This window comes from Chanodichthys erythropterus, chromosome 10 (assembly GCF_024489055.1).
Source record: "Chanodichthys erythropterus isolate Z2021 chromosome 10, ASM2448905v1, whole genome shotgun sequence".
Classification (NCBI taxonomy): domain Eukaryota; kingdom Metazoa; phylum Chordata; class Actinopteri; order Cypriniformes; family Xenocyprididae; genus Chanodichthys; species Chanodichthys erythropterus.
In genome coordinates this window covers 60,718,770-60,742,686 of record NC_090230.1, presented here as the reverse complement: position 1 = coordinate 60,742,686, position 23,917 = coordinate 60,718,770, and the positions used below count along the sequence as shown (strand labels likewise).

Sequence of the window (23,917 nt, the reverse complement as noted above, 5' to 3'; positions counted from 1 at the left end):
CAACAAAAAAGGAATGAATGGCCTATGGGAGTTGTTACTCAACTCTTCCCAAGCAAGGACAACAAAGTCCGTAAGGTAGAAGTCAAGGTCTTTAAAAAGGAAGGCCCAAAGGTCTTCATACGGCCTATCACTAAGATAATCCTTCTCCTTACTCCTGAGAAACTTGATTAGATCTATCTAAATGACTTGAGAGTAGTGGCGTGTTGTCCACGCCAGGCGGGGAGTGTGCTGGAACAAGTTTGATTTTCATATTTTATTTAATTTGATAACACATTTAATTGCTTAATGTCTGTAATTCCTTAATGTGATCCATGGCACTTATTTTCCTGTTCACTTCATTTATGGTTTAGAGTTCCATCTAGTGGCAAGTTTGACGTTGCTTTAATTCAGGAAGTAGTGAATGCTCCATGCGGGCAGTGGTAACGATGGCTCTCTTTAATCGCCATATATCTTTGTTATCTTTATCCTTGCAACAGCATCGCTTGTAAGTATTTATTTGATTTACATGGATGTTCATTATACTTGCATATAAATGTGAATTGTTGGGTTTAAGATAATTATTAATCATTTTCCATCCGGCTGTTGCATTAGCCACATTGTGCTTTAGTGTCATATCACAGTATTCATCATTTACATTACAAAATGTTATGTTTATTTGCACACAGTAAATAACAGAAAAACATAGAGAGCGCCCTCAAGCACTGTCTATGCGCGCTCCTCTCCCAGACGGAAAAACGCCCAGAATGTGTACATCAAGTGTCAAAACCTGGGACACGGATGAACACTCTCTGAAACGATTGTAAGGCATAATATAAGATTCCCTTACCGGATTCAATAAAATCGCGATCAGACAAAACAGTCCTGAAAGACGAAAAGATACTGACTGATTCTCTAGGCGCTCCTTATATTCCCAGTCGCGCTATGATGATGTCATAGGCTGTCTCCGGCCAAAAGGATTGGAGTGGTTTGATACATGGCTTTCAGACATCGGTTCACGTGTGATGTTCCCCAAATGTGGTAAAAACGCAGTGTAGAGTTCCCTTTCGAAAGGGAAGTATTTCTTTTGTTATAAAAGACCCCATTTTCTATCATTCATCTCAAGTTAGTTATATATATGATACTTGGTTGACTTGTGGTGGAAACATGTCTTTAAAGCAAAAAAGAAAAGGATTGAACACAGGTGCTAACTCCCTTGCTACTACCAATGTCTTGATGGACATCTGTCATGATTATGTCGAACAGATGATTACTGTTAATGACGAAGACTTCCCTCAATTGCCAGTTAGAGAAAGAAAAAAAGAAATCACAATGGATAGTGACAATATCATCACCACGCTCTCCCAGCTCAACGATCGGGCAGATGGAATTGAAAAAAGTTGGGTGCTAGATTAGACGAATTGGAGAAAAAAACTGAATCAAGCTGTGCTGAAGTTGTTATGCTTAAAGAAAATGTGTCCTGCATTGAACAAAAGGTACAGAAGTGTACTACTACGATCAATCAGACTGAAAACCATGTGTACGATTTGGAAGCATACTCTAGGCGAAGGAACCTCAAATTATATGGAGTTCACGAGAACGAGGCAGAGGACGTCTGGAGGGAAGTCATAAAGATCTGTCAAGCTTTGTTATCGGAGGAGAAATCTAGGCTTGTGGATGGCATAGAAGCAGTACATCGCCTGGGTCCCAAGAGGAATGAGCAGAAGGATTCCAGAGTGATCATCATGAAGTTCATCTCTCGTGCACTTTGTGACGCAGTTTGGAAAGTGGCCAAAAAATCGTCTTTTCTGCAAGAAAATAAGCTTCGCTTCACCGAAGACCAGTGTAAAACTGATCGCGAAAAGAGACCGCTGTTATGGCCTGTGATTGATATCGCACACAAGGCTGGTAAGAAAGCGTACTTTGTGGGTGGCCGAGCTTTTATTAAAGGGAGGGAGGTGTACCCCCCTTGCGTGACGATGTCTGACTAATTTGAACGGTGCAATGGTATGAAGCCATGACTGTTTGTTGTGAACTTACTTGGTGTAAACATTGATTCTCAGGTCTTTCTGTATTATGTTTATAAGTTACTTTTTCACAGTTTATTTTGTTTATTGGCTAAGTAGCCTATAGTATTGTTCAGCTGACTGAAGCAGCTCTTGTTCAAGGTTGGTTGTTGACATGTCGTTATCCTTTGTTTCCTTAAATCCGAGGGGGTTAAGATGCAATATTAAAAGTAAGGCGTTATTTTTGTTCACTAAAACCCTTAAAACAGATTTTGTTTTTTTCCAGTAATCACATTATACCATTCAGGATGTAAACTTTTGCCATTCACAATGGGGCAATAATCTTTGGGCTTCACATGGTTCAGAACATTCAGCGGGTGTTTGTACATTTCAAAATAATTTTTCTGGTTGCATCTTACACAGTCATCTTACTACGGGACATTACCTTCTTTTAGTGATTGAGTTTAACTCACAGTGTTCCAAGAATATTTTGTTTAACTTTTATGGGTATAATTCCAAATCTGAAAACGAAGGCTTACTAGACTGTGTTGAAGAACGGTTACTGTTTTGGCTAGATAAATATCCTGATTCTTTAATAGTTATGGGAGGCAATAATACTTTTGGGAGGCAATTTAATACTGTTCTTGAGACCACTCTTGATAGATGGCCACCTTTCCACCTTAGGAAATTATTTAAAAGAATTTATGGAACGCTTTGAACTGGTGGATATATGGAGGGAAAAATTTCCTTCTAAAATATCATATACATGGCAAAATAAAGTAGGCTCATACCAATCTCGTATTGATTTTTGGTAGTTTCCAAACAATTTATTAACAATTCATCTGTTATTTTAATGACCCCTCTTACTGATCATAAAGCTATATATATTACACTTGTCTCTTACTCAGGATTATAATTATAGAGCATCTTTCTGTGAAACAAGTGAACAACTCTCATTTGAAACATAAGTCTATTAAACTTAATTTAGAAGCATTAATTTTAGAGTATTTAGGTACAAAGGAAAAAAACTTTAGTCTTTATTGGGAACTGTTCAAATTTGAGGTGGGCAAATATCTAAGAAGATATGGTAGTGATTTAGTTAAAAAGAAGAGGTCTGAAGAAAATTAAGTCTAAGAAAAATTCTAAGATAGCATTTATTTCTCAAAAACCTATAGTAACATTGTCTGACTAAGAAAATTTGGAACTGTCTAATTTGCAGAATAGACTAAACGTGATGTATAGAACCGAAGCTGAAGGAGCTTATATCAGATCTAGACAGTGTTGGTTAGAGCATGGTGAACAAAATTTTTACTTGAGAGACATAATTCCAGTCACAATACAATTCATAGATTAAAGATTAATGAATTTATATCTGACAGCCCAAAAGAAATTGCACAATTCTGTGCTGATTTTTATAAAAAATTATATAGTTCCTCTTTTGATTATGAAGCAGCTACAGGTTTCTTCAATTCATTACCTAGTTTCTGTCAAATTAACAGGGCAGACAGAAACATGTGTGATCTACCGCTAGTTTGGAGGAAGTCACTGAAGCTATTAACTGTTTTAAACTTAACAAATCTCCAGGAGTGGATGGCTTGTCTTCCGAGTTTTACTAATTAAAACATTTAGCACCTTTTCTTTTGCAAGTTTTCAGAGAAAGTATTTTAAAAGTCTGTCTCCCCCATACACTCACACAAGGCCTTATTACAGTACTCCCTAAACCCAAAAAAAGAAGTTCTTTTTCTTGATAATTGCCGTCCTATAAGTCTTCTTAATAATGATTACAAAATTTTAGCCTTAATTTTTGCTAAACGTCTTAAAAAAGTAAAGTGCACTAGTGCTTGCCTCAAAAAAAGGGCTTTCAATGAGTTACAAAGATACATAAAAACTATGACTGTGTACACTACTTGCTTTATGCAAGTAGTACATTATTATACATTATCGACACGAATTGATAGGTGAAATAACAAACAGCCACCCACAAATAGTCTATAAACAAAGCATCAGGCTGTCTTTGAGTTCACAAGAACAACGGTTAAAGTTACTCGTCAGGCTACAGAAGATTACCAAAATTCCTCCGTTCAATTAGGTTTACTACATCGAGAGTCACGCAGACCTATAACAACCCAGCCACAACACATAATTGCGAATAACATGCCTCACCTTAACACAGGCCTGGGGTCAGCTTCCTTTGCTGTTCGAGTTAACATGTACTCCTCAACAGTGAAATTTGCACTGCAGCGCCCCCACACCTTGATGCTCATGACAAGAATGCATGAATGAATGAATGATATTTTTGCAATTTTACACATAATAATCCACAATGATCACATTACACAAAACTGAAATTGCATGTCAAAATAACACATCGTCAATATTTTTTGTGACCCCCCAAAATTTCACAGATCATGTTTTCAGGGGAGCCCATGTCTTATTAAGGGGAGCCAAGCTTGCTACATGGAATTAGGCAAGGCTGCCTGATATCACCATATTTATTTTACTAGCTGGTCAACTACTTTCTGTTTATCTTAGGGCAAGCGCTATACAGGCCATTAATATTGCAGAAAGAGAGATCATACTAAGTCAACTTGCAGATGTTATTTTTGTTTTTACATAACTTACATGACATGCTCAGGTTTCTCTAGCTGTTAATAGTATTAGATTATTCTCTCAAGCATCAGGCTTACACCTAAATATCCACAAATGTGAACTATTTTCAATTAAAAATTGTTGTTTGACAAATATAGACTGCATCCCAGTGAAAGATAAAATCACTTACTTGGGATCACTTATTTCTAAGGATATGAAAAATAGATGTTTTGATAACTTTTCTCCGATTATGGAAAAGACCAAAAAGAAACTAAATCTATGGTTACACAGAGATTTGTCTCTCAAGGGTAGAACTTTACTTTCTAAAGCAGAGGGTCTTTCACGTCTAGCTTATTCCGCTACATCTCTTTATGTTGATGCTCAGACTTCTAAGACAGTTGACCAATGTTTATTTAATTTCTTAATAGTCTCTTATAAAATTATTCATCGGTGCTATCCCACATTTTTTTTTTTTTTTTTTTTTTTTACAAAGGTTTATTTCTGATGATTTTGAAGTAAATTGCTCCTTCTGTGATCTCCAAACTGAAAATGTATCTCATTTATTTTGGTATTGTGAATATACTAAGAATCTGTGGAAAAACATTTTGAGTATTTTTTTGTGGTATAATTCCTAAAATTTAATTGAAATCTTATTTTGTTTCTCGCCAAATATCTTGTACACAAATGTAAATTTTGTAAGCCTTTCTTTAACATTTTTCTGGAAGAGTTAAAATTGTATGTATTTGATTTCTGACTCTTCAAATAAGAAAGCTGTAAAAACTGAATCTTTTTAAAAGGTATATTGTTTTCCTGCTCTCTGGCATGTAGTATATTGTTGTCATTATGTGTGTTTCATATTATTATTATTATTATATAAAAAAAAAAAAAAAAAAGCAGCAAACAGGGATCTTGCCGCCATCTTGGAAGCAGTAGCGGTTTTAGGCACGGGCGAACCGGGCAGCCGCCCGGGGCGTCATTTTTTCGTGACACATTGGGGGCGGCAGCACGAGCAGATTAAAAAAAAAAAAAATCTGCGTCGCGAGGCGGTTTTTCATCATTTATATAATTTCACTGTGTGTGGAATTGGCAAATTGGCGCTCCCTGCAGCTGCCGGCGCCCCTGCTTGCTGAAAATGTACAATGCACAGAAGCTGTGTGTTGTGAGAGAAGTGTAAAAGGGGGTGGGGCGAGAGGCGCGGGCGACATTTCACCTCTGGGTCTCTCTCAAATGGAACGTACAGGGCTATGAGGCGCCATACTGGACAAAAGCGAGGCTAACGCCGCGAGCGAGCGAACTTGCGCGAGAGAGACCGAGTGTGCGCGCGAGAGAGACCGAGTGTGCGCGCGAGCGAGCGAACTTGCGCGAGAGAGACCGAGTGTGCGCGCGAGAGAGACCGAGTGTGCGCGCGAGCGAGCGAACTTGCGCGAGAGAGACCGAGTGTGTCCGAGAGCGAGCGAACTTGCGCGAGAGAAACCGAGTGAGCGCGCGAGAGAGACCGAGCGTGTCCGAGAGCGAGCGAACCTGCGAGAGAGAGAGAGAGAGAGAGAGAGAGAGAGAGAGAGATTATTTACATTTACATTGTAGGCTGTTTCTGATTTAGTAAAATCAGAGTCATGTACATTTGTAGACTTTGTGAGATGTGCAAATTTACATATGCATGTTACCTGCACAGCAAAACATCCAGTGTTAAATTAACACTGCCAGTGTTTATATAATCCGGTTGGATCCACTGGCAATGTTAATTAAACACTAACAGTGTTCATTTAACACTGGAGGTTTTGCTGTGTGTAGCATACAGCATAGCTTCCAGACACACACTCAATTACTTAATTATTCCCTCCTCTCAACTTCTGTTTACATGCAGATAAAGAAAAGATTCTGTTAAGATTATATTTTGTCTTGTTTTCAATACTGTAACAAACATACACCCTCATGTATTTACTTTATTAGTCTCAATCTACTAAACAGTTCATTTTCATTTAAAACATTTTTGCTTTATGTGCATGTGCTTTATTCACTAACATTTTCTTAATGTTTTCTTCTCAGACCTCCTCAGCATGATCAGATCTATTCAAAGTTGCTGTAAGGTCTTAGCCTTTTTTTTTTTTTTTTTTTTATTAGGTTTATTGACACACTAGTTCTTCTCATTGGACTGTGCAATTTACATTTTTTTTTCTTTAACATTGTTTTTTATTTTCCTTTTAAAACTGTTATCATACTGATTAACATATAAAGCAGTATAGTTTTAAAAATAAAGACTCATTATTTACTTACCCTGATCCCATTCATGTACATGACTTCTCTTATCAAATGCATATATATATATATATATATATATATATATATATATATATATATATATATACATATATATATATATATATATATATATATATATATATATATTAAATCTGGAGGAAATTGCATTTTCTTGCATACAATGCAAGAAAATGGGTCCCACTTGTGATTAATATACAAAAACAAAACAATAAGTAACATTCTTACCTGTAAACTAGTCCTTCTAACCAGGGCTCTGATATTGTTTGATACACTTTCTACTTCGCACATGAACATGCCAGCTATGTTATGAATTGAGTGCAGACAGGAAGAGCTTTTTTGTTAAAGATCAGAGTCATGTACATTTGCAGGTATATATACTGATACATGTACATTTTTATATATATTTACTGATCCCAATATAAACTACCATTCAAAAGTTCAGGATCAGCAAGATTTTTAATTTTTAAAATAAGTTTCGTCTGCTCACTAGGCTACATTAATTAAAAATACAGTAAAAACAATAATATTGTGAAATATTATTACAATAAATAAATTAAAATAACTGTTTTCTATTTTTTGTATATTTTTACAAAGTAATGCATTCCTGTGATCAAAGCTGAATTTTCAGCATCATTACTCCAGTCTTCAGTGTCACATGATCCTTCAGAAATCATTCTAATATGCTGATTTGCTGCTCAAGAAACATTTATGATTATTATCAATGTTGAGAACAGTTGTGTAGCTTTCTTTCAGGATTCCTTGATTAATAAAAAGTTCAAGATTTTTTTAAGACATTAAAGAAAATAATACTTTTATTCAGCAAGGATGCATTAAAACGATCAAAAGTCACAGCATAGACATTTCTAATGTTACAAAAAATAATATTTCAAATAAACACTGTTCTTTTGAACTTTGAACGCTCTATTCATCAAAGAATCCTGAAAAAAAAAAAAAAATATATATATATATATATATATATATATATTGTACACAAATATTTTGTACAATTATTGTACACATTAAATGTGTGTGCTCGGTCTCTCTCGCGCGCTCACTCGGTTTCTCTCGCGCAAGTTCGCTTGCTCTCGGACACACTCGGTCTCTCTCGCGCAAGTTTGCTCGCTCGCGCGCATACTCGGTATCTCTCGCGCGCACACTCGGTCCCTCTCGCGCAAGTTTGCTCGCTCGCACACTCTGTCTCTCTCGCGCAAGTTCGCTCGCTCGGTCCCTCTCGCGCAATTTCGCTCGCTCGCGCGCACACTCGGTCTCTCTCGCGCAAGTTCGCTCGCTCGCGGCGTTCGCCTCGCTTTTGTCCAGTACGGCGCCTCATAGGGCGGGGGGCTGCGTACCAGTTCGGTTTTTAAATGCCCTTCCCTCGCTAACTTCACTCGGTCTCGTTGACTCGGATGTACATCATTACTTACGTTGCACGAGTGCCCACTTCTGGCGGAACCTTTGTATGGGCTGAACTGGAACATCCTAAGCCCTTGATCACTTGAAATACGCAATGGAGCTGATTTATTATTTATTTTTTCCCCTTACAAAATTGTTTAATACAGCATTCTATATGTATATATGTGTGTTTTAAATGTTTAAAAAATAATTAATATATCATAGAGTTGTTTGTGGTGGGGTAAAATAAACGTGATATGCGGTGACGTCACAATCGTGTTGCATTGTGGGTTATGGAGCTGCCTGATGTGTACATATGAAGTAGACTCGCTCCCTCGGTCAAAATCGAGGGAGCGAGGGTCTGTCCATATAAACTTCCCTCGTCCACTTCACGAAGTGGAACGCACTTCAAAATGGCGGCAGGGATTCCCCCGAGGGGAAGTGTGTAGGGAAGTTCGCGAGAGCGTGTCTAAACCGAACTGGAACGCAGCCCAGTAATATAATTAATAATAGGCTAAAGTCAGTCACACACCTCGACTTTCTTCCAAACAATGCACATTTCATTCATAATGTTATAATACATATTTTATTTGTATAATATTCTTAATATTTTTTGTTGATAATAATATTGTTGCTCTCTGCTTTTTTTACTTTTTATATATCTGATTGTATATATTTTTGGCATATTAATATAGTGTATATTTATTTAAGTTCAGGGGGGGGTAGAACCGCCACTGCTTGGAAGTGAGATCAAATGATCGGGGTGGACCCATAGACTGGACCGATCTGCCCCGAGTTCACAGGTAAAATGTCCGAATTCGAGCGGTGGTCCAAACGTAATGCTGCCTTCACGTGCTCTCGGTATTATCGTAAATACGAGTTTCCTAGGTAAAAAATGCACATGAACGCCCTCCCATTTCGAAACTTGAATGCGATGAGCTCGTAATAGCGACTTCAGATGTGGGAATTATAAAATTTCCGATAGTACGTGAAGGCAGCATTATTCCCAAGTAGGATGTGGTCTGCAAGCATTAGCTGCATCGCTGTACCTACGTCATCATGTCGTCTGGGGTGTTGCGTGGGCTAGCTTTAGCAGCGTTAGCTGTATAACAGTGATGGTGGAAGGTGAAGATTTCTGAAACACATCAACGGAGATCGACATTCATGAGACGAGTTTATTAATGGTGAGGTGAGTGAATGTTTTCTTATGCACAATGAGTGCGTTGTGTTTATCGCATATGGCGTGAACGATGAATGTGTGAATGCGATTGGGAGAACGACAGATAAACACATCAGCAGGGAGAGACAGACAGATCCTATCCTCGATCCTCTTTAGTCCTGTCCCGACATAATCTTTATCTAACCCGAAAGTATGTATGTATGTGTGTGTTCAGATATTAGGCAGATGTCATGAATCAGGCTTTTATTTATTATATTTTAATCATGGCTGGAAATGGCCGAGATTCACTGGGGGGACTCTAGTTGGGAACATTTTTTTTCATTATTTATTAGTTTGTTTGTTTATTTTCTTTCTTTTTTTAATACTTTCAACGACTTTTCAGACGTATTTAAATATAAAACATTATATATTCTATAATAACATTAAACAGGCCTATTTGATGTGTCCTCCAAACAATGTTTTCTTAATTATCAAGCAGGCACATGAAAGGTCAATGAACAACATTTATGAATTGTGTGTGGCACAAACATTCAACAGAATCTCTGCTTGGAGAAAATTAAGTTACCTGTTTGATTCTGGCCAAATTAAAGATACGTTGTCTAGGAATTTGCATATGTGGTGCATACTGAATTGAACAGGTCACAAACATTATACATTTGTCCTCAGGTTAAAAAAAACGTAGAATGTTTGGATGGCTACCTCTCAGTTTAGTATAGCTACTTTGAAAAGACATTTAAAGGGGAATCCAGTTTTAACGGAAAAAGAAGCTGATGTGCATTCTAAAAAGCAAAATAATTTGGTTAATAATGTATCTAGAAAATATAATAATATTCACAAATCCCTTTTCTTAAACAATGGTTAAAAGGGTTGAAATGTGATGTTTATCGTTTTATAAAACTTTTTGTTTTGAGGATGTTACAATAGACATGGAGTAAAATGGACACACAAAAATGCTACCTGAACGGCATGTTCTATTCTCTGAAATAATTTCAACTGCTTATTCTATTACCATTTCAACTGCTTATTCTATTACTGCTTATTCTATTACTTATTCTATTACTTATCTTATTTTATTATTATTAAGGCTTTGGACAAAAAAAAAAAGACCTGTCATGTCATTGACCCATATATATATATATATATATATATATATATATATATATATATATTAGGGCTTGCATAGACTAGTCGAGTAGTCGAGAGATCGACTACTTCAACCACTAGTCGGTGCTGTCGGAAACAGTCGACTACTTGAGCATGCATTAAAGGGTTAATTCACCCAAAAATGAAAATAATGTCATTTATTACTTACCCTCAAGCCGTTCCTCACCCGTAAGACCTTCGTTAATCTTCGGAACACAAATTAAGATATTTTTGTTGAAATCCGATGGCTCTGTGAGGCCTTAATAGGGAGCAATGACATTTCCTCTCTCAAGATTCATTAATGTACTAAAAACATATTTTAATCAGTTCATGTGAGTACAGTGGTTCAATATTAAAATTATAAAGCAACAAGAATTTTTTTGGTGTGCCCAAAAAAACAAAATAACGACTTATTTAGTGATGACCAATTTCAAAACGCTGCTTCATGAAGCTTCGGAGCATAATGAATCAGTGTGTTCCGAAGATGAACAAGGGTCTTACGGGTGTGGAACGGCATGAGGGTAAGTAATAAATGACAGAATTGTTTGGGTGAACTAACCCTTTAACCATAAATTAATTCAAAATGCAAATGTCACCAACAGACACTACGCATCAGATGTGGAAGTATTTCATCAAGGATGACAAAAATATTGTAATTTGCCAACTCTATAAGACTACTTTATAATCAACCCGATCAGACGAGAATGTATGGAAGCCCGTTTCCGCCGCAGTAAAGTAAAAAATATGATTCTTTAAGTCATAATAATGAGAAACTTTCTCGTAATTATGACTTAGTATCTCATAATGATGAGAAACGTTCTCGTAATAATGACTTGGTTTCTCATAATAACGAGAAACTTTCTCATAATATTGATCACCACTCATTATTAGTGGATCACCACTCTGCGTTTCTGCTTGTTCATACACAAAAATACAAATGAATGTTACAAATGAATAAACGACTATATCCCGTGTCATATAGGCTACTCATAATTTATCAATAATGTTATTTATTTAATGATATTATAGATTACACTTTTGCAGAACGTGCCATGGTTGTGGAGTTATCGCATTTGACCAGCGGATGTCGCTAGCGTGTCACTGCTCCGCTGCTTTGCGCATTCGTAGAAGTTTCTCATTATTACGAGAAAGTTTCTCATTATTATGAGATGCTGAGTATCTCATTATTATGAGAAACTTTCTCAATATAATGAGATACTAAGTCATAATTATGAGAAAGTTTCTCATTAGTATGGCTTACAGAATTATATATTTTTTTTACTCAATTGTGGCAGAAACGGGAGTGTAATCTCATAGAATATATATGCCAAAATGAATTTTCGCGTGCATTGGATACGCACTTTATGGCGTGTATATAATATGCTTGGTAGTCTTGGGAAGGATTAGTGGTGTGGGGTTCGTCCCTATATTATACGTTATAAAGTGCGTATCATATGCACGTGAAAAACTGCGTATCATATGCACGGCAAAATTCATTTTGGCATATATATTCTACGAGATTACACGCGCTTACTATTGATACGCACTGTCATGACTGGGTTCTTTAAAATACAACAGCAGTATGACAGCTATGCACAGCTAACTATGATTGAAACATCCAATAGCAAAAGCAAATGTTAGTGAGACGCACACCACGAAGCAAACGAGCATTGGTGAATTTTCTACGACTCTCTAAAAACGGACATTGCGTCTGAAATGAAAGGCAAGAAGGTCTCCCTCAGTACTGATGTCTCGATGCGCTTGTATTTCTAAATGCAAACCGGCGATCCATGAGCTCAACCAAAGACTGCGTGCGGGGAGAGGACGATAGTGGCGATGACTTGTTTGACTATAAACTTTCAAGCCGGTCGAAGTAAGATTCTATTTGTTCTTTTTATTACTGTTGAAAACTTGGTAAATATTAAAGTTATTATTATAAGTTATTATTAAATTACTGTATGCATGCAGCCATGCACATATAGTTATATGCATACAACGCAAATGTTAGGATCAAAATTTACTTTTATAATTGTTGCATTCGGTTATGAATTAATAAACATTTATTGATAAGAACCTTTTTATGTCTTTTCATTTACAGTAGCATGAACCATGAGTAGTCGAGTAACTCGAGTATTGTTTTTATAAGAAATCAACTAACAGAAATCAGTAGTCGTATATCATGTCTGGCAATTTGACAGATGTCTATAAAAGTATATCTACACTAATTTATGTAAAACTGAGTACACCATAGTTATACAAATGATTAACTACATCAATGCTGTAGCAAATTAGCTCAAAATAAATGATACTTAATCATAACTAATTATAATCGGTTAATAAAATTAATATTACAATCAATTTACTTTTTATTACAATCAATTTACAATTTACGAATAGTTTCGCCAATGAACATTCACTGTTAATTGCTTATTAATTCTAAGAAATGTTCATTTCCAGGTTATGGGAAATAACAATCTTATGTACCGTACTACTCAGAGCATGTAGTCAAGATCTGCATGATTAGAGACTTCAGTATATGAGCATGAAACATGGACAACTTTATTAACTAGACTAAACACTTAACTACTCGTAACATTCACACACATACATGCATACAGTTGACCAAGGGAAAGAGAGAGCTGAAGCAGAATACAGGAAAGCAAGAAGTTACAACATTGTTTGAAATTCAGCCGATCAACAGCCTTGATCAAACCATCAGTTTAGTTTTAACAGGCCCTTCTTAAAAAGGGGTAAATATACTTAGTGTATCAAATAATGAGACCAAGTTTGATACTTGCATGTCTCGCCCATTTGAATTAAAACTGTCCTGATGCAATTTGTGGAGGCTCCCGTTGAATCTTTGCTGATATTGTCATGATGAAAGAGAACCAGTTGGATTCTAAGGATCTTTAGTGAATTGAAGGTCTAGCCCGAAGCCTGACACAAGCTTGGGGTTCCTTAGAAGCTTCTAGCTTCTTAGCATCATCTTCACATCAGCATTTCTCAGTAAAAGAGAAGAGGAGAAGGAAGAGACCGTGGTCTTGTGATCAGTGATTTTAAAGGGTGAAGATGTCACACATTGGATTGGATGTTTGAGAGAAGAACCTTCTAGATTCTTGTAATACTAATGTCACAGAGTTAGTAACATGTAACATAAATTACCAAATAGGAAACGAAAGTTGGAGTCCGTAGATACCAAACATGCTACCCATGTGATTTTAGTTAACTATAAATTTGCAACTTTGAAACATTAATACCAAAATAGTTTAAAAGAGAGAATTAATACATAGAATAAACCTTATAAAAGGAAAATCACGAGAGGAGAAAATTGGATACACATTTATACATTTCTCATGTGATTATATATAGAAAATATAGGATTAAGAGGGTTTATTTGTCCTTCTCAGAAAGAATTCCTGACAGCAATAAAATAGGAACAGGACACAAATTCTGTCTCTGTGTTACAGTTGTGGGAGATTAACAGGACTTGTGAGGGAGAGTTTCTGGATTATTCTTTAAATATAATGAATAATCGTGTGTCTGATTGGTCCAGATGCTACAATGCATTTTCATTCAAAGGGATGAAAACATCATCTACAACATTAATACAACCTTCATCTTTCATTTGAAATTGCTGACCATTTATAATTTGCTTTTAGTATCCCGAGAATCATTTATGAAACTGAGCATGTTTGCCTTAAAGCAGGGGTGTCAAACTCATTTTAAATTGAGGGCCGGATGGGAAAAAATTTAACCATGTGCAGGCCAAATGATCTTTTGTAAACCTTAGCGCACTGACAATTAGCCTACATTAATATTAACCATACAAACTACAAATTAATAAAGCTAGAAAAACACTGCTCTGTGAAAACTGCCTTTTTACAATGAAAAAAAAAAAAAAAAATTTTATTTAACATTTTTACTGGGGATGCCCCAATTATGATTTTTCATGGCTGATTCCCATTTATTACAAGCAAATTGGCTGATTATATGCTGTTTATGATGCAGCGCTTCCAGGTTCTACGTCAGAAATCCAACTCAGTATTGGCCGGCTCCTGCATCAGCAGCACACGCATGCGTTGTGCTGCTCACGTGTACAGTGTCGGCCAATACTGAGTCGGCATTCTGACTTAGAACCCGGAAGCCTGCACCGTCTATTCAACGTTAAGAGCATAGGAGAATGACGGAAGAGAAGAATGTGGTAATTGCGTTGCTTTCTATGGAGGATAAAGAAACCCCTTGGATTTCATCAAAAATATCTTAATTTTTGTTCCAAAGATGAACGAAGGTCTTACGATTTTGGAACTACATGAGGGTCAAGTCAAGTCAAATCACCTTTATTTATATAGTGCTTTTTACAATGCAGATTGTGTCAAAGCATCTTTACAGTGATAATTTTGGCTGCACAGCAGCTCTAGAAGAAAATGGTGGCACGCTCCTTCCCTCCGTAGTGCTAGGGTCTTCTCCTTGGGCAAGAGAGAACAACCCTTTAGCCCCCCTTACTAGGGCTAGTTATTTTTAATTAAAATTATATTCTTATATTCTTGTGTGCAACTATTACATCATCACACTGAAAGAATTTGGAAATAAACACATCATAAATATCCCAAATGGGACTACTCGTTTGCCGTGAGTTGCGACCCGTGTCGGGGGAGGAAGAGATCCTGGTCCCTGAGAAATGTGGTTTACTGAGGTTTCCATTATTTCAACACGGTACTTTGGCTCCTACTTCACCTAGACGGGAGGTTGGAATGGCTCGATCCAATCAATCGGCTGGTCAAGACATGCCCTGGGAAATACATTTTTTACAATATATATCCCCAGAAGGCGTTGGCTTAGGGTCAATCAAGCGATTTGAGCAAATGATAGCTTACTTTGCTTGAGTATACCATTTTTATATCCCTGATGCATAATCTGCTGGAGATCCGCAGCAATGTGCATCCCTTTTTTTTGGGCTCCGAGGTGGGTGGGGAGTAGAGATAATGAAACTTAAACATTTAAATATGGCTACAAAACACAACTCAAAAAAAAACGTTTTTTTGGAACCTGATACGGATACCAGTGCAGCAAACAGAGGTTTTACTCTGTCGAGTAATGATGATTGGCCAAAGTTTATTACTATTGAATCTGTCTCTTCAGATCTCCCAATCACCAAGCTATCCCCTTTTGCCATACAAAAGGGTATTGCAGGAATAGCAGGAACCGTTAAAGAAGTGAAAAAAATTACGTTCGGGACAAATTCTTGTTGAATGCTGTAAAAAGGCAAATGCTGAAAACCTGTTACATGCTAATATGCTGGCAGGAGTTCAGATAAAGGCATCACCTCACCCAACTTTGAACTATAGTAAAGGGATAATTTGTACTAGAGAACTGGATGACGTAGATGAAGAAGAAATAACAGATGAACTTAAAACTCAAGGAGTAACAAATGTGAAACGAATAATAATCAAAAGAGAAGAAAGAATAATTAAAACTAATACATACATCATCACTTTTATTAAACGTACTCGGTTACTAACGTAACCTCGGTTCCCTGAGATACGGAACGAGTACTGCGTATGGGGAAAGGTCTCCCTTTTTCCCCGCTGCTGAAGCCTTTTTCAATAACGCAGTGTAACTGCACCGTCATTGGTTCACTCATAGACAAGTTGTTGAACCAATGGCGGCGCGGCATAGCTGCGCGGCCTATGGCGACAAAGCGCGCGAATATTCCCGCCGAAATGGGCGGGGTATAGGGCTATATAAGCAGGCGTTTCGCCATAGGATTTCAGTGTCAATCGACTGAAGCGACGACCCTGAGCCGCAGCCTCGTGGCACGGCAAGTGACGCAGTACTCGTTCCGTATCTCAGGGAACCGAGGTTACGTTAGTAACCGAGTACGTTCCCTTTCGATACTTCACTCGTACTGCGTATGGGGAACGAATTCAACCACGCCGTGCCACGGCTGGGAACGATATAGCTTGCATTTGGCCACCCAGAGGGGGCAAAAAGGACAAGCGGAGGCAAAGCCTAACCGAACCCATGGTTACACTGAAGGAAGATACTTCCTATGGTGGCGTGAAGCGGGACCTGTTGGAAGCCGCTAATCACACCGACAGGACCCGAGCTTGTAAGGTCAGGACATCGAGGTGATAGAACCTGACAAAGGTGGACGGCGAAGACCAGCCGGCCGCCTCACAGATGTCTTGGATGGAAACTCCGTTGGACCAAGCCCACGAGGAAGCCATTCCTCTAGTGGAGTGGGCCCTGACTCCTATGGGGCAATTAGTGCCCAGTGAGGAGTAGCACAGGTTAATAGCATCCACTATCCAACGGGAAATGCGTTGTTTCGAGACCGGAGACCCTTTGGTGCGGCCGCCAAAACAAACAAAGAGCTGATCCGACAGTCTGAAAGACTGTGATCGGTCTATGTAGGTCCTCAATGCCCTGACTGGGCAGAGTAGCTGCAGCTCTGGTTCGTCCGCCGAGGGAGGAAGAGCAGAGAGCGAGATGACCTGAGCTCTAAACGGAGTTGAGAGCACTTTAGGGACGTAGCCATGCCTAGGTTTCAGAACGACCTTAGAGTCACCAGGCCCGAATTCGAGGCATGCAGGGTTCACAGAGAGGGCCTGCAAATCGCCAACACGCTTTACCGATGCTAGTGCTAGTAGCAGAGCGGTTTTTAGTGTTAGGGGCCTGAGGTCGGCTGAACCCATTGGTTCAAATGGGGCTCCTTTCAAGGCCCTGAGGACCAACGAGAGGTCCGAGGAGGGAATAGTGAGAGGGCGAGGAGGATTCAAACGCCTAGCACCTCTCAAAAAACGGATCACGAGCCCGTTTCGTCCCACCGATTGGCCAGCAATAGGAGCGTGGAACGCTGCAATGGCTGCTACGTAAACCTTAAGCGTGGAAGGGGAGCGCCCCATTTCCAAGCGTTCTTGGAGGAAAGACAGTATGGAAGATACGTCACTCTCCACAGGGTCTATGTTGCGTGTTGAACACCAATCAACAAAGACTGACCACTTCTGGTCGTAGAGGCGCCTCGTAGATGGGGCTCTAGCCTGAGAAATGGTATTTAGGACGTCCTCGGGGAGGCTAGTCGGCTCCCATCGAGGGACCAGAGGTGCAGAGCCCAGAGCTGCGGCTGTGGGTGCCAGATTGTTCTGTTTGCCTGAGAGAGGAGGTCCCGTCTCAGGGGAATCGGCCACGGGGCTCTTAGAGAGAGCCTGAATAGCTCTGAGGACCAAACCTGGTTCCTCCAGAGCGGGGCCACCAGAAGGACTCTGTGCTGGTCTTCTCTGATACGCCTGATGACCTGGGGGATCAGTGCGATCGGAGGGAAAGCATAAAGGAGCGTGCTGGGCCATGTGTGGGCCAGAGCATCTACTTCCTTCGAGAAAAATGTTGGGCAATGAGAGTTGTCTTCTGAGGCGAAGAGGTCTACCTCTGCCTTCCCGAAGAACTCCCAGATCGTGAGGACCACTTGGGGGTGGAGCATCCACTCGTCGGAGGGGATGTTGCTCCGTGACAACATGTCCGCACCCAGATTGTTCCTGCCAGGAACATGAGTCGCTCTGAGCGACTGAAGCCTCGGAAGAGCCCATTCCAGCAGACGTTTCGCCAGAGCGCATAAGCGGCTGGACGAAAGACCGCCTTGGTGGTTCAGGTATGACACCACCGTCATACTGTCTGACCGAACTAGAACATGACGTCCCGTCAAGTAAGCCTGAAAGAACTGAAGGGCTTTCATCACTGCTAGCATCTCTAGACAGTTGATGTGTAGATGGCTTTCCTCGTGGCTCCACGAGCCGAAGGCCGGTCTGCCCTCGCACACAGCGCCCCAGCCCAAGTTGGAGGCGTCTGTTGAGAGCACCGTCCTCCGTGAGACCGCCTGTAAGGGGACTCCGCGTTGGAACCATACTGGATCCATCCAAGGTTTCAGGGCTAGAAGACAGGCCCGATTGACCTTGAGACATAGGCGGCCGTGCCGCCATGCGCTGGGAGGAACCCGGAACTTCAACCAGTACTGAAGAGGCCGCATCCGAAGAAGGCCTAGCTGCAGCACCGGGGAGGCGGAAGCCATCAGCCCTAGCAGCCTCTGGAAAAACTTCAGAGGGAGATAGGCTTTGTTCGTGACAGATGCCGTGAGCTGCTGAATTGCCAGGGCGCGCTCTGGCGAGACTACTGCCGTCATACGGACCGAGTCGAAAACTGCTCCCAGAAACGAAATTCGTTGAGTGGGGCATAGCGAGCTCTTGGCTAAGTTGACCCTGAGACCCAGGCATTGTAGATGGCTGAGGAGCACGGATCTGTGGCGTTCCAGCTCGTCTCGCGAACGGGCTAAGATGAGCCAGTCGTCGAGATAATTCAGAACCCGGATTCCCATCTGTCTCAGAGGGGAAAGCGCCGCGTCCATGCACTTGGTGAAAGTGCGGGGAGCCAGAGACAGCCCGAAGGGCAGGACCGTATATTGGTATGCCACCCCTTCGTATGCGAATCTCAAGAATCGTCTGTGACGGGGGCTATCTGGATGTGAAAATACGCATCCTTCAGGTCCAGCGAGCAGAACCAGTCCTCGGGGCAAATGTGCGCGAGGATCTGCTTCAGCGTCAGCATTTTGAACTTCCGTCTCATGAGGGAGTGATTCAAAAGCCTGAGGTCTAGGATGGGTCTGAGACCGCCATCCTTTTTGGGGACCAGAAAGTAGCGGCTGTAAAAGCCTGTCTCGCTCTCTGACGGAGGAACCATTTCCACAGCTCCTTTTTCCAGCAACGACATGACTTCGGCCCGGAGGACATGAGCGTCGTCCGGATTGACCGATGTTTGAAGCACCCCGGCGAAGCGGGGGGCCGTCGTGCAAACTGGAGCGAGTAGCCCTGGTTTACGATCCCCATGACCCATTCTGACACATCGGGGATGGCCTGCCAGGCCTCGGCCCGAGTGGCTAGGGGTTGAATAATGTTGGGTGACAGACCGCCGTTGAGAGGGTCGTACACCGCGAGGGGTGGAAGAGGAAATTTGCTCTTTTTGTGATGAGGTAAAAATTTGTCCGCCGTGAAAACGGCGTTTGGAGTGGGCGCAACAGGTGTGGGCCCAGCTGTCACTTGGAGTATGTTTCCCACGCCCGGAAATAAACGAGGCGGAGGGGAAATTACTCGTGGGAGCTTTTGGGGTGGTCCGGTCGTAACGGGACGGTCCCCCATCCTCTTCCTGTCCGACGAATCAGGACGACTTCGGAGGCACCGGGTCCAGCACAATCCTGGGCCGGGGTCCCTGGCGCCTCGGGAAGGGAGGGCGCTTCGCAGGGCGCGAGCGCTGGCGATGCTCCTGGGGCGGCGCTGCCTGTGTTGCAGGTGGGGCTGGTTTGTTCTGCTGAGCCGGCGCAGTCCTGGGGCGGCTAGACGCAGAAGCGGAGCTGGAGCGCTTAGGCAAGAAATGCCTCATAGCCTGAGACGATTTCTGCGCGGCAGTAAAGCGCTCAGTGAAGCCATCCACTGCAGGCCCGAAGAGACCAGAAGGCGAGACCGGGGCGTCTAAGAAGGCCGTCTTGTCTAGGTCTTTGATCTCCGTTAGGTTGAGCCACAGGTGGCGCTCCAACACGACCAGGCTGGCCATGGAACGACCGATGGCCTGGGCCGTAGCCTTCGTAGCTTGCAGGGCAAGATCCGTGGCGCTGCGGAGATCTTTGAAGGCTGGCGCGTCGATTCCAGACTCATCCAGAGAGCGGAGGAGTTTGGCCTGGAATGCTTGAAATATGGCCATGGTGTGGAGCGCAGAGGCAGCTTGGCCCGCCGAGGTGTAAGCCCGTCCAGCCAGAGTAGAGGTGGTCCGACAGGGCTTGGAAGGAAGGGCCCTCTTCGTCTTCCAACCCACAGCCGCGGGAGGACAGAGGTGAGCAGCCACCGCTTCATCTAGGGGTGGCAAGCGCTCGTATCCCTTCTCCTCGGCGCTGTCGACGGCGGTGAGGGCGGAGCGGTGCGTAGTGTGGAGGCGGGCAGAGTAAGGAGCGCGCCACGACTTCGTCAGCTCTTCGTGGACCTCAGGAAAGAAGGGCGCTGAACGCTGGCGAGGTGCTTGGCGGCGGCCTGGCAGAAACCATTCGTCCAGGCGGCTGCGAGACGGCTCCTCTGGAGGGGCCCACTCGAGGTCCAGTTCTTCAACGGCTCTAGACAGGATGCGGAAGAGCTCGGCATCCATGCCCTGGCCATGCTCGATGGGTTCCAAGGGAGGCGGTGGAGCGGGGTCTTCCGGCTCGCCAGCCCATCCTTCCGCTTCGGAAGCCGCAAGAGACATGGAGTCGTCTTGTTCGTCGTCTGTTCCCCCGAATGAGACGAGGTCACTCGCTTCTGCGGAGGGACGCTGCTCAGGGCGAGAGAACAGAACGGGAGAGAGTTCCCTGGGAGGAGAGGGCGAGGCACGCGGGGGCTGGGCCGGCGTGAGCTCGCTCAACTCCTGGCGCTGAGTCGCTCTACCCCGCTGTCTTTTCCTCGCCGGCTCGCGGGAGGAAGGAGACGGGAGGGCGCGAGCGGCGAGATCGCCTTCAGTGAAGAAGGCGACCCGCGAGCGCAGGGAAGCGAGACTCATACACTCGCAGTGCGGGCATGAGTCTCCAGCGAGCGCGCCGTCTGCGTGGGGCTTGCCCAGGCAAGCGACACACTCGCTGTGTCCATCGTCGTCGTGCAGGGGGGCCCTGCAAGTACCACATGAGTGGCGGGGCATCGTGAGACGCCGCTGCCGTGAAAACGGCAATTGGGTGGCTCTTTTAGAGCGGCGAGGGCCGCGGAAGCTCTTAGAGCGGTGAAAACCGCTGGAAATCGCTCTTTAGAGCGGCGTTTAAGCCGCGGATGAAGCTCTCAGGCGGCGCGCCGGATGGCGGCAGGGGACGCACAGGAAGCGGCCGGAAGCGGGAAGCGGGAGGCGGCGGCTCGGCGACGGCGCTAGAAGCTGCAGTCCGCGAGGGCGCCGGCGCTTTCTTCCACCGGCGAGTCCAGGCGAGTCCGCTGCGGGAGCCTCTTCAGACGGCGGCGAGAGCAGAAGGCGGCGAGCTTCTTCGGCTTCAGGCGGAGATCAGCGAAGAGAAGTAGATGTCGTCGCTGAAGGAGAAAACACTGAAATCCTATGGCGAAACGCCTGCTTATATAGCCCTATACCCCGCCCATTTCGGCGGGAATATTCGCGCGCTTTGTCGCCATAGGCCGCGCAGCTATGCCGCGCCGCCATTGGTTCAACAACTTGTCTATGAGTGAACCAATGACGGTGCAGTTACACTGCGTTATTGAAAAAGGCTTCAGCAGCGGGGAAAAAGGGAGACCTTTCCCCATACGCAGTACGAGTGAAGTATCGAAAGGGAACCACTCCTTCCAGAAAGAATTCAGATTGGGTATCTGAGTGTTCCCGTAGACCTATATATACCTAATCCTCTGAGATGTTTCAATTGTCAAAAGTATGGACATGGATTTAATAGTTGCAAAAACAGACATATCTGTTGTAACTGTGGAGAAGGTCATGACAAGGGGAGTTGTGAGAAACCAACAAAATGTTGTAACTGCTCAGGTGATCATTCGGCTGCATCAAAACAGTGTCCCATTTGGATCAAAGAAAAGGAAATACAAAAAATCAGATGTACAAAGAAGATCAGTTATATCGAAGCAAAGAAACAAGTGACTACGATACCTATTTTTACTCTGAATAAAACCTTTGCTTCTGCTGAAAATCTGTGAGGTCAGTAGATTGCCAGACAGACATCACTTGGATGTACAAAGATAAACCTCATGACACGAACCTCAGGCAAATTTCAGAAACTGGAAATCAGAGGACAAGTAAAAGCAAACTCTCAATCTAAAGCATCTCAAGAAGAAACATCAAAGACAAGACAAATAAAAGATGTGGAAATGAAAGAGAGTGAACATTATAGTAGAAGCCCATCTCCAAAAGGAAGAGTTAAGACAAATGTTCCTGTTCTTCCTAACCGGTAATGAAAGAATCTGTCATCCAATGGAATTGTCGTGGTATCAGAGCAAATTTCACAGAATTACAGCGTTTAACTACAACTTTTGACCCCCTTGCAATATGCCTTCAGGAAATACAACTCTCAACTGATTGTAAATTTTCTTTTAAAAATTTTACAATATTTGCCACCTTTGGTCCCAGTGACAAACGAGCTTCTGGTGGTACAGCAATATTAGTAAGAAATAATGTAATCCATAGTCCCATCAGTATTAATAGTAGATTACAAGTGACAGCAGTTTGACTAACTCTGCAGAAAACCATTACAATATGCTCCATTTATATTCCTCCAGACTTAAATTTGACACACACAGACCTAGATGATCTTGTAAATCAACTTCCATCTCCTTTTATTCTCATGGGAGATTTTAATAGTCATACTATACTGTGGGGCAGTGATCATTGTAATACAAAAGGAAAGAAGATTGAAGACTTTATTAATAATAATACCTTTATGTCTTTTAAATAATGGGTCAAATACTTATTTACATCCTGGGCATGGAACTTACTCTGCAATCGATCTAACAATATGCCAACCAGATGTTTTTTTAGATTTATCATGGAAAGTATTGGATGACCTTTGCGGAAGTGACCATTTTCCAATAATAGTTACTATTAAAGGAAAAGAAGAAGAGGCAAAAACACAAAGATGGAAAATCAAAAAAGCTAACTGGTATCAATTTCAAACTCTGTTATGGGAGATTTGCAAATTTTGTGGAGAACAGCCCAGACGCCTTGGAAAATTTTACAGAAACGCTAATGTCTATTGCAAATGATACAGTCCCAAAAACATTTAATGATAAACGTAAAGAGGTTATCAAAGAAAGGAAAAAGGTTGAAAGATTTTTCTATAAACATCCATCAACTGAAAATCTTATTAAACTCAAGATTGCTAGAGCAAAAGCAAGAAGAACCATCAATGAAGTTAAGAAGGAAAGCTGGAGAAGTTTTGTTGCCAGTATATCACCTAGTACTCCATCAACCAAAATCTGGAATCTGATACGGAAAATGAAGGGTGAAACCATTGGTTCGCAAATACAGCACATCAAGCAACATGACTTACTCTTGACTTCAAAACAAGATATTGCAAATATTCTAGCAAGAACATTTGAAAAGAATTCATCTTTTGAGAACTGTTCTCCTGCTTTTAGAACATTCCAAATTCAAGAAGAGAAAGAGAAAATAAATTTTAGTTCAAATAATTAGAGCCATACAATCAGGATTTTTCCATGGAAGAACTACAACGAGCAATTAGGAAATCCCATGATACAGCGGTTGGACCAGATAAAGTTCATTACCAATTTATAAAGAACTTGCCTCACCTCTTTATGAAGAAGCTTCTGGGAACTTTTAACTCTATTTGGAT

The 23,917-nt window shown here is 41.8% G+C and overlaps 1 protein-coding gene across 6 annotated transcripts in view; it reads left to right on the top strand.

Moving 5' to 3' along the window:
* The first annotated feature begins 9,273 nt into the window (after positions 1 to 9,273).
* apbb1 (amyloid beta (A4) precursor protein-binding, family B, member 1 (Fe65)) overlaps positions 9,274 to 23,917 on the top strand; it is a 75,550-nt gene continuing 60,906 nt past the window's right edge. For 2 of the 6 annotated variants that reach the window (XM_067398460.1, XM_067398464.1), the window contains exon 1: positions 9,295 to 9,432. Coding sequence is in view for 3 of the 6 variants with exons in the window: in XM_067398461.1 (XP_067254562.1) it covers positions 9,425 to 9,432 (8 nt within the window). In the remaining 3 variants the exon portion in view is untranslated. Of the gene's footprint in view, positions 9,433 to 23,917 lie in introns of all 6 variants that reach the window. The other 4 variants (XM_067398463.1, XM_067398459.1, XM_067398461.1 and 1 more) reach the window with 4 other exon arrangements.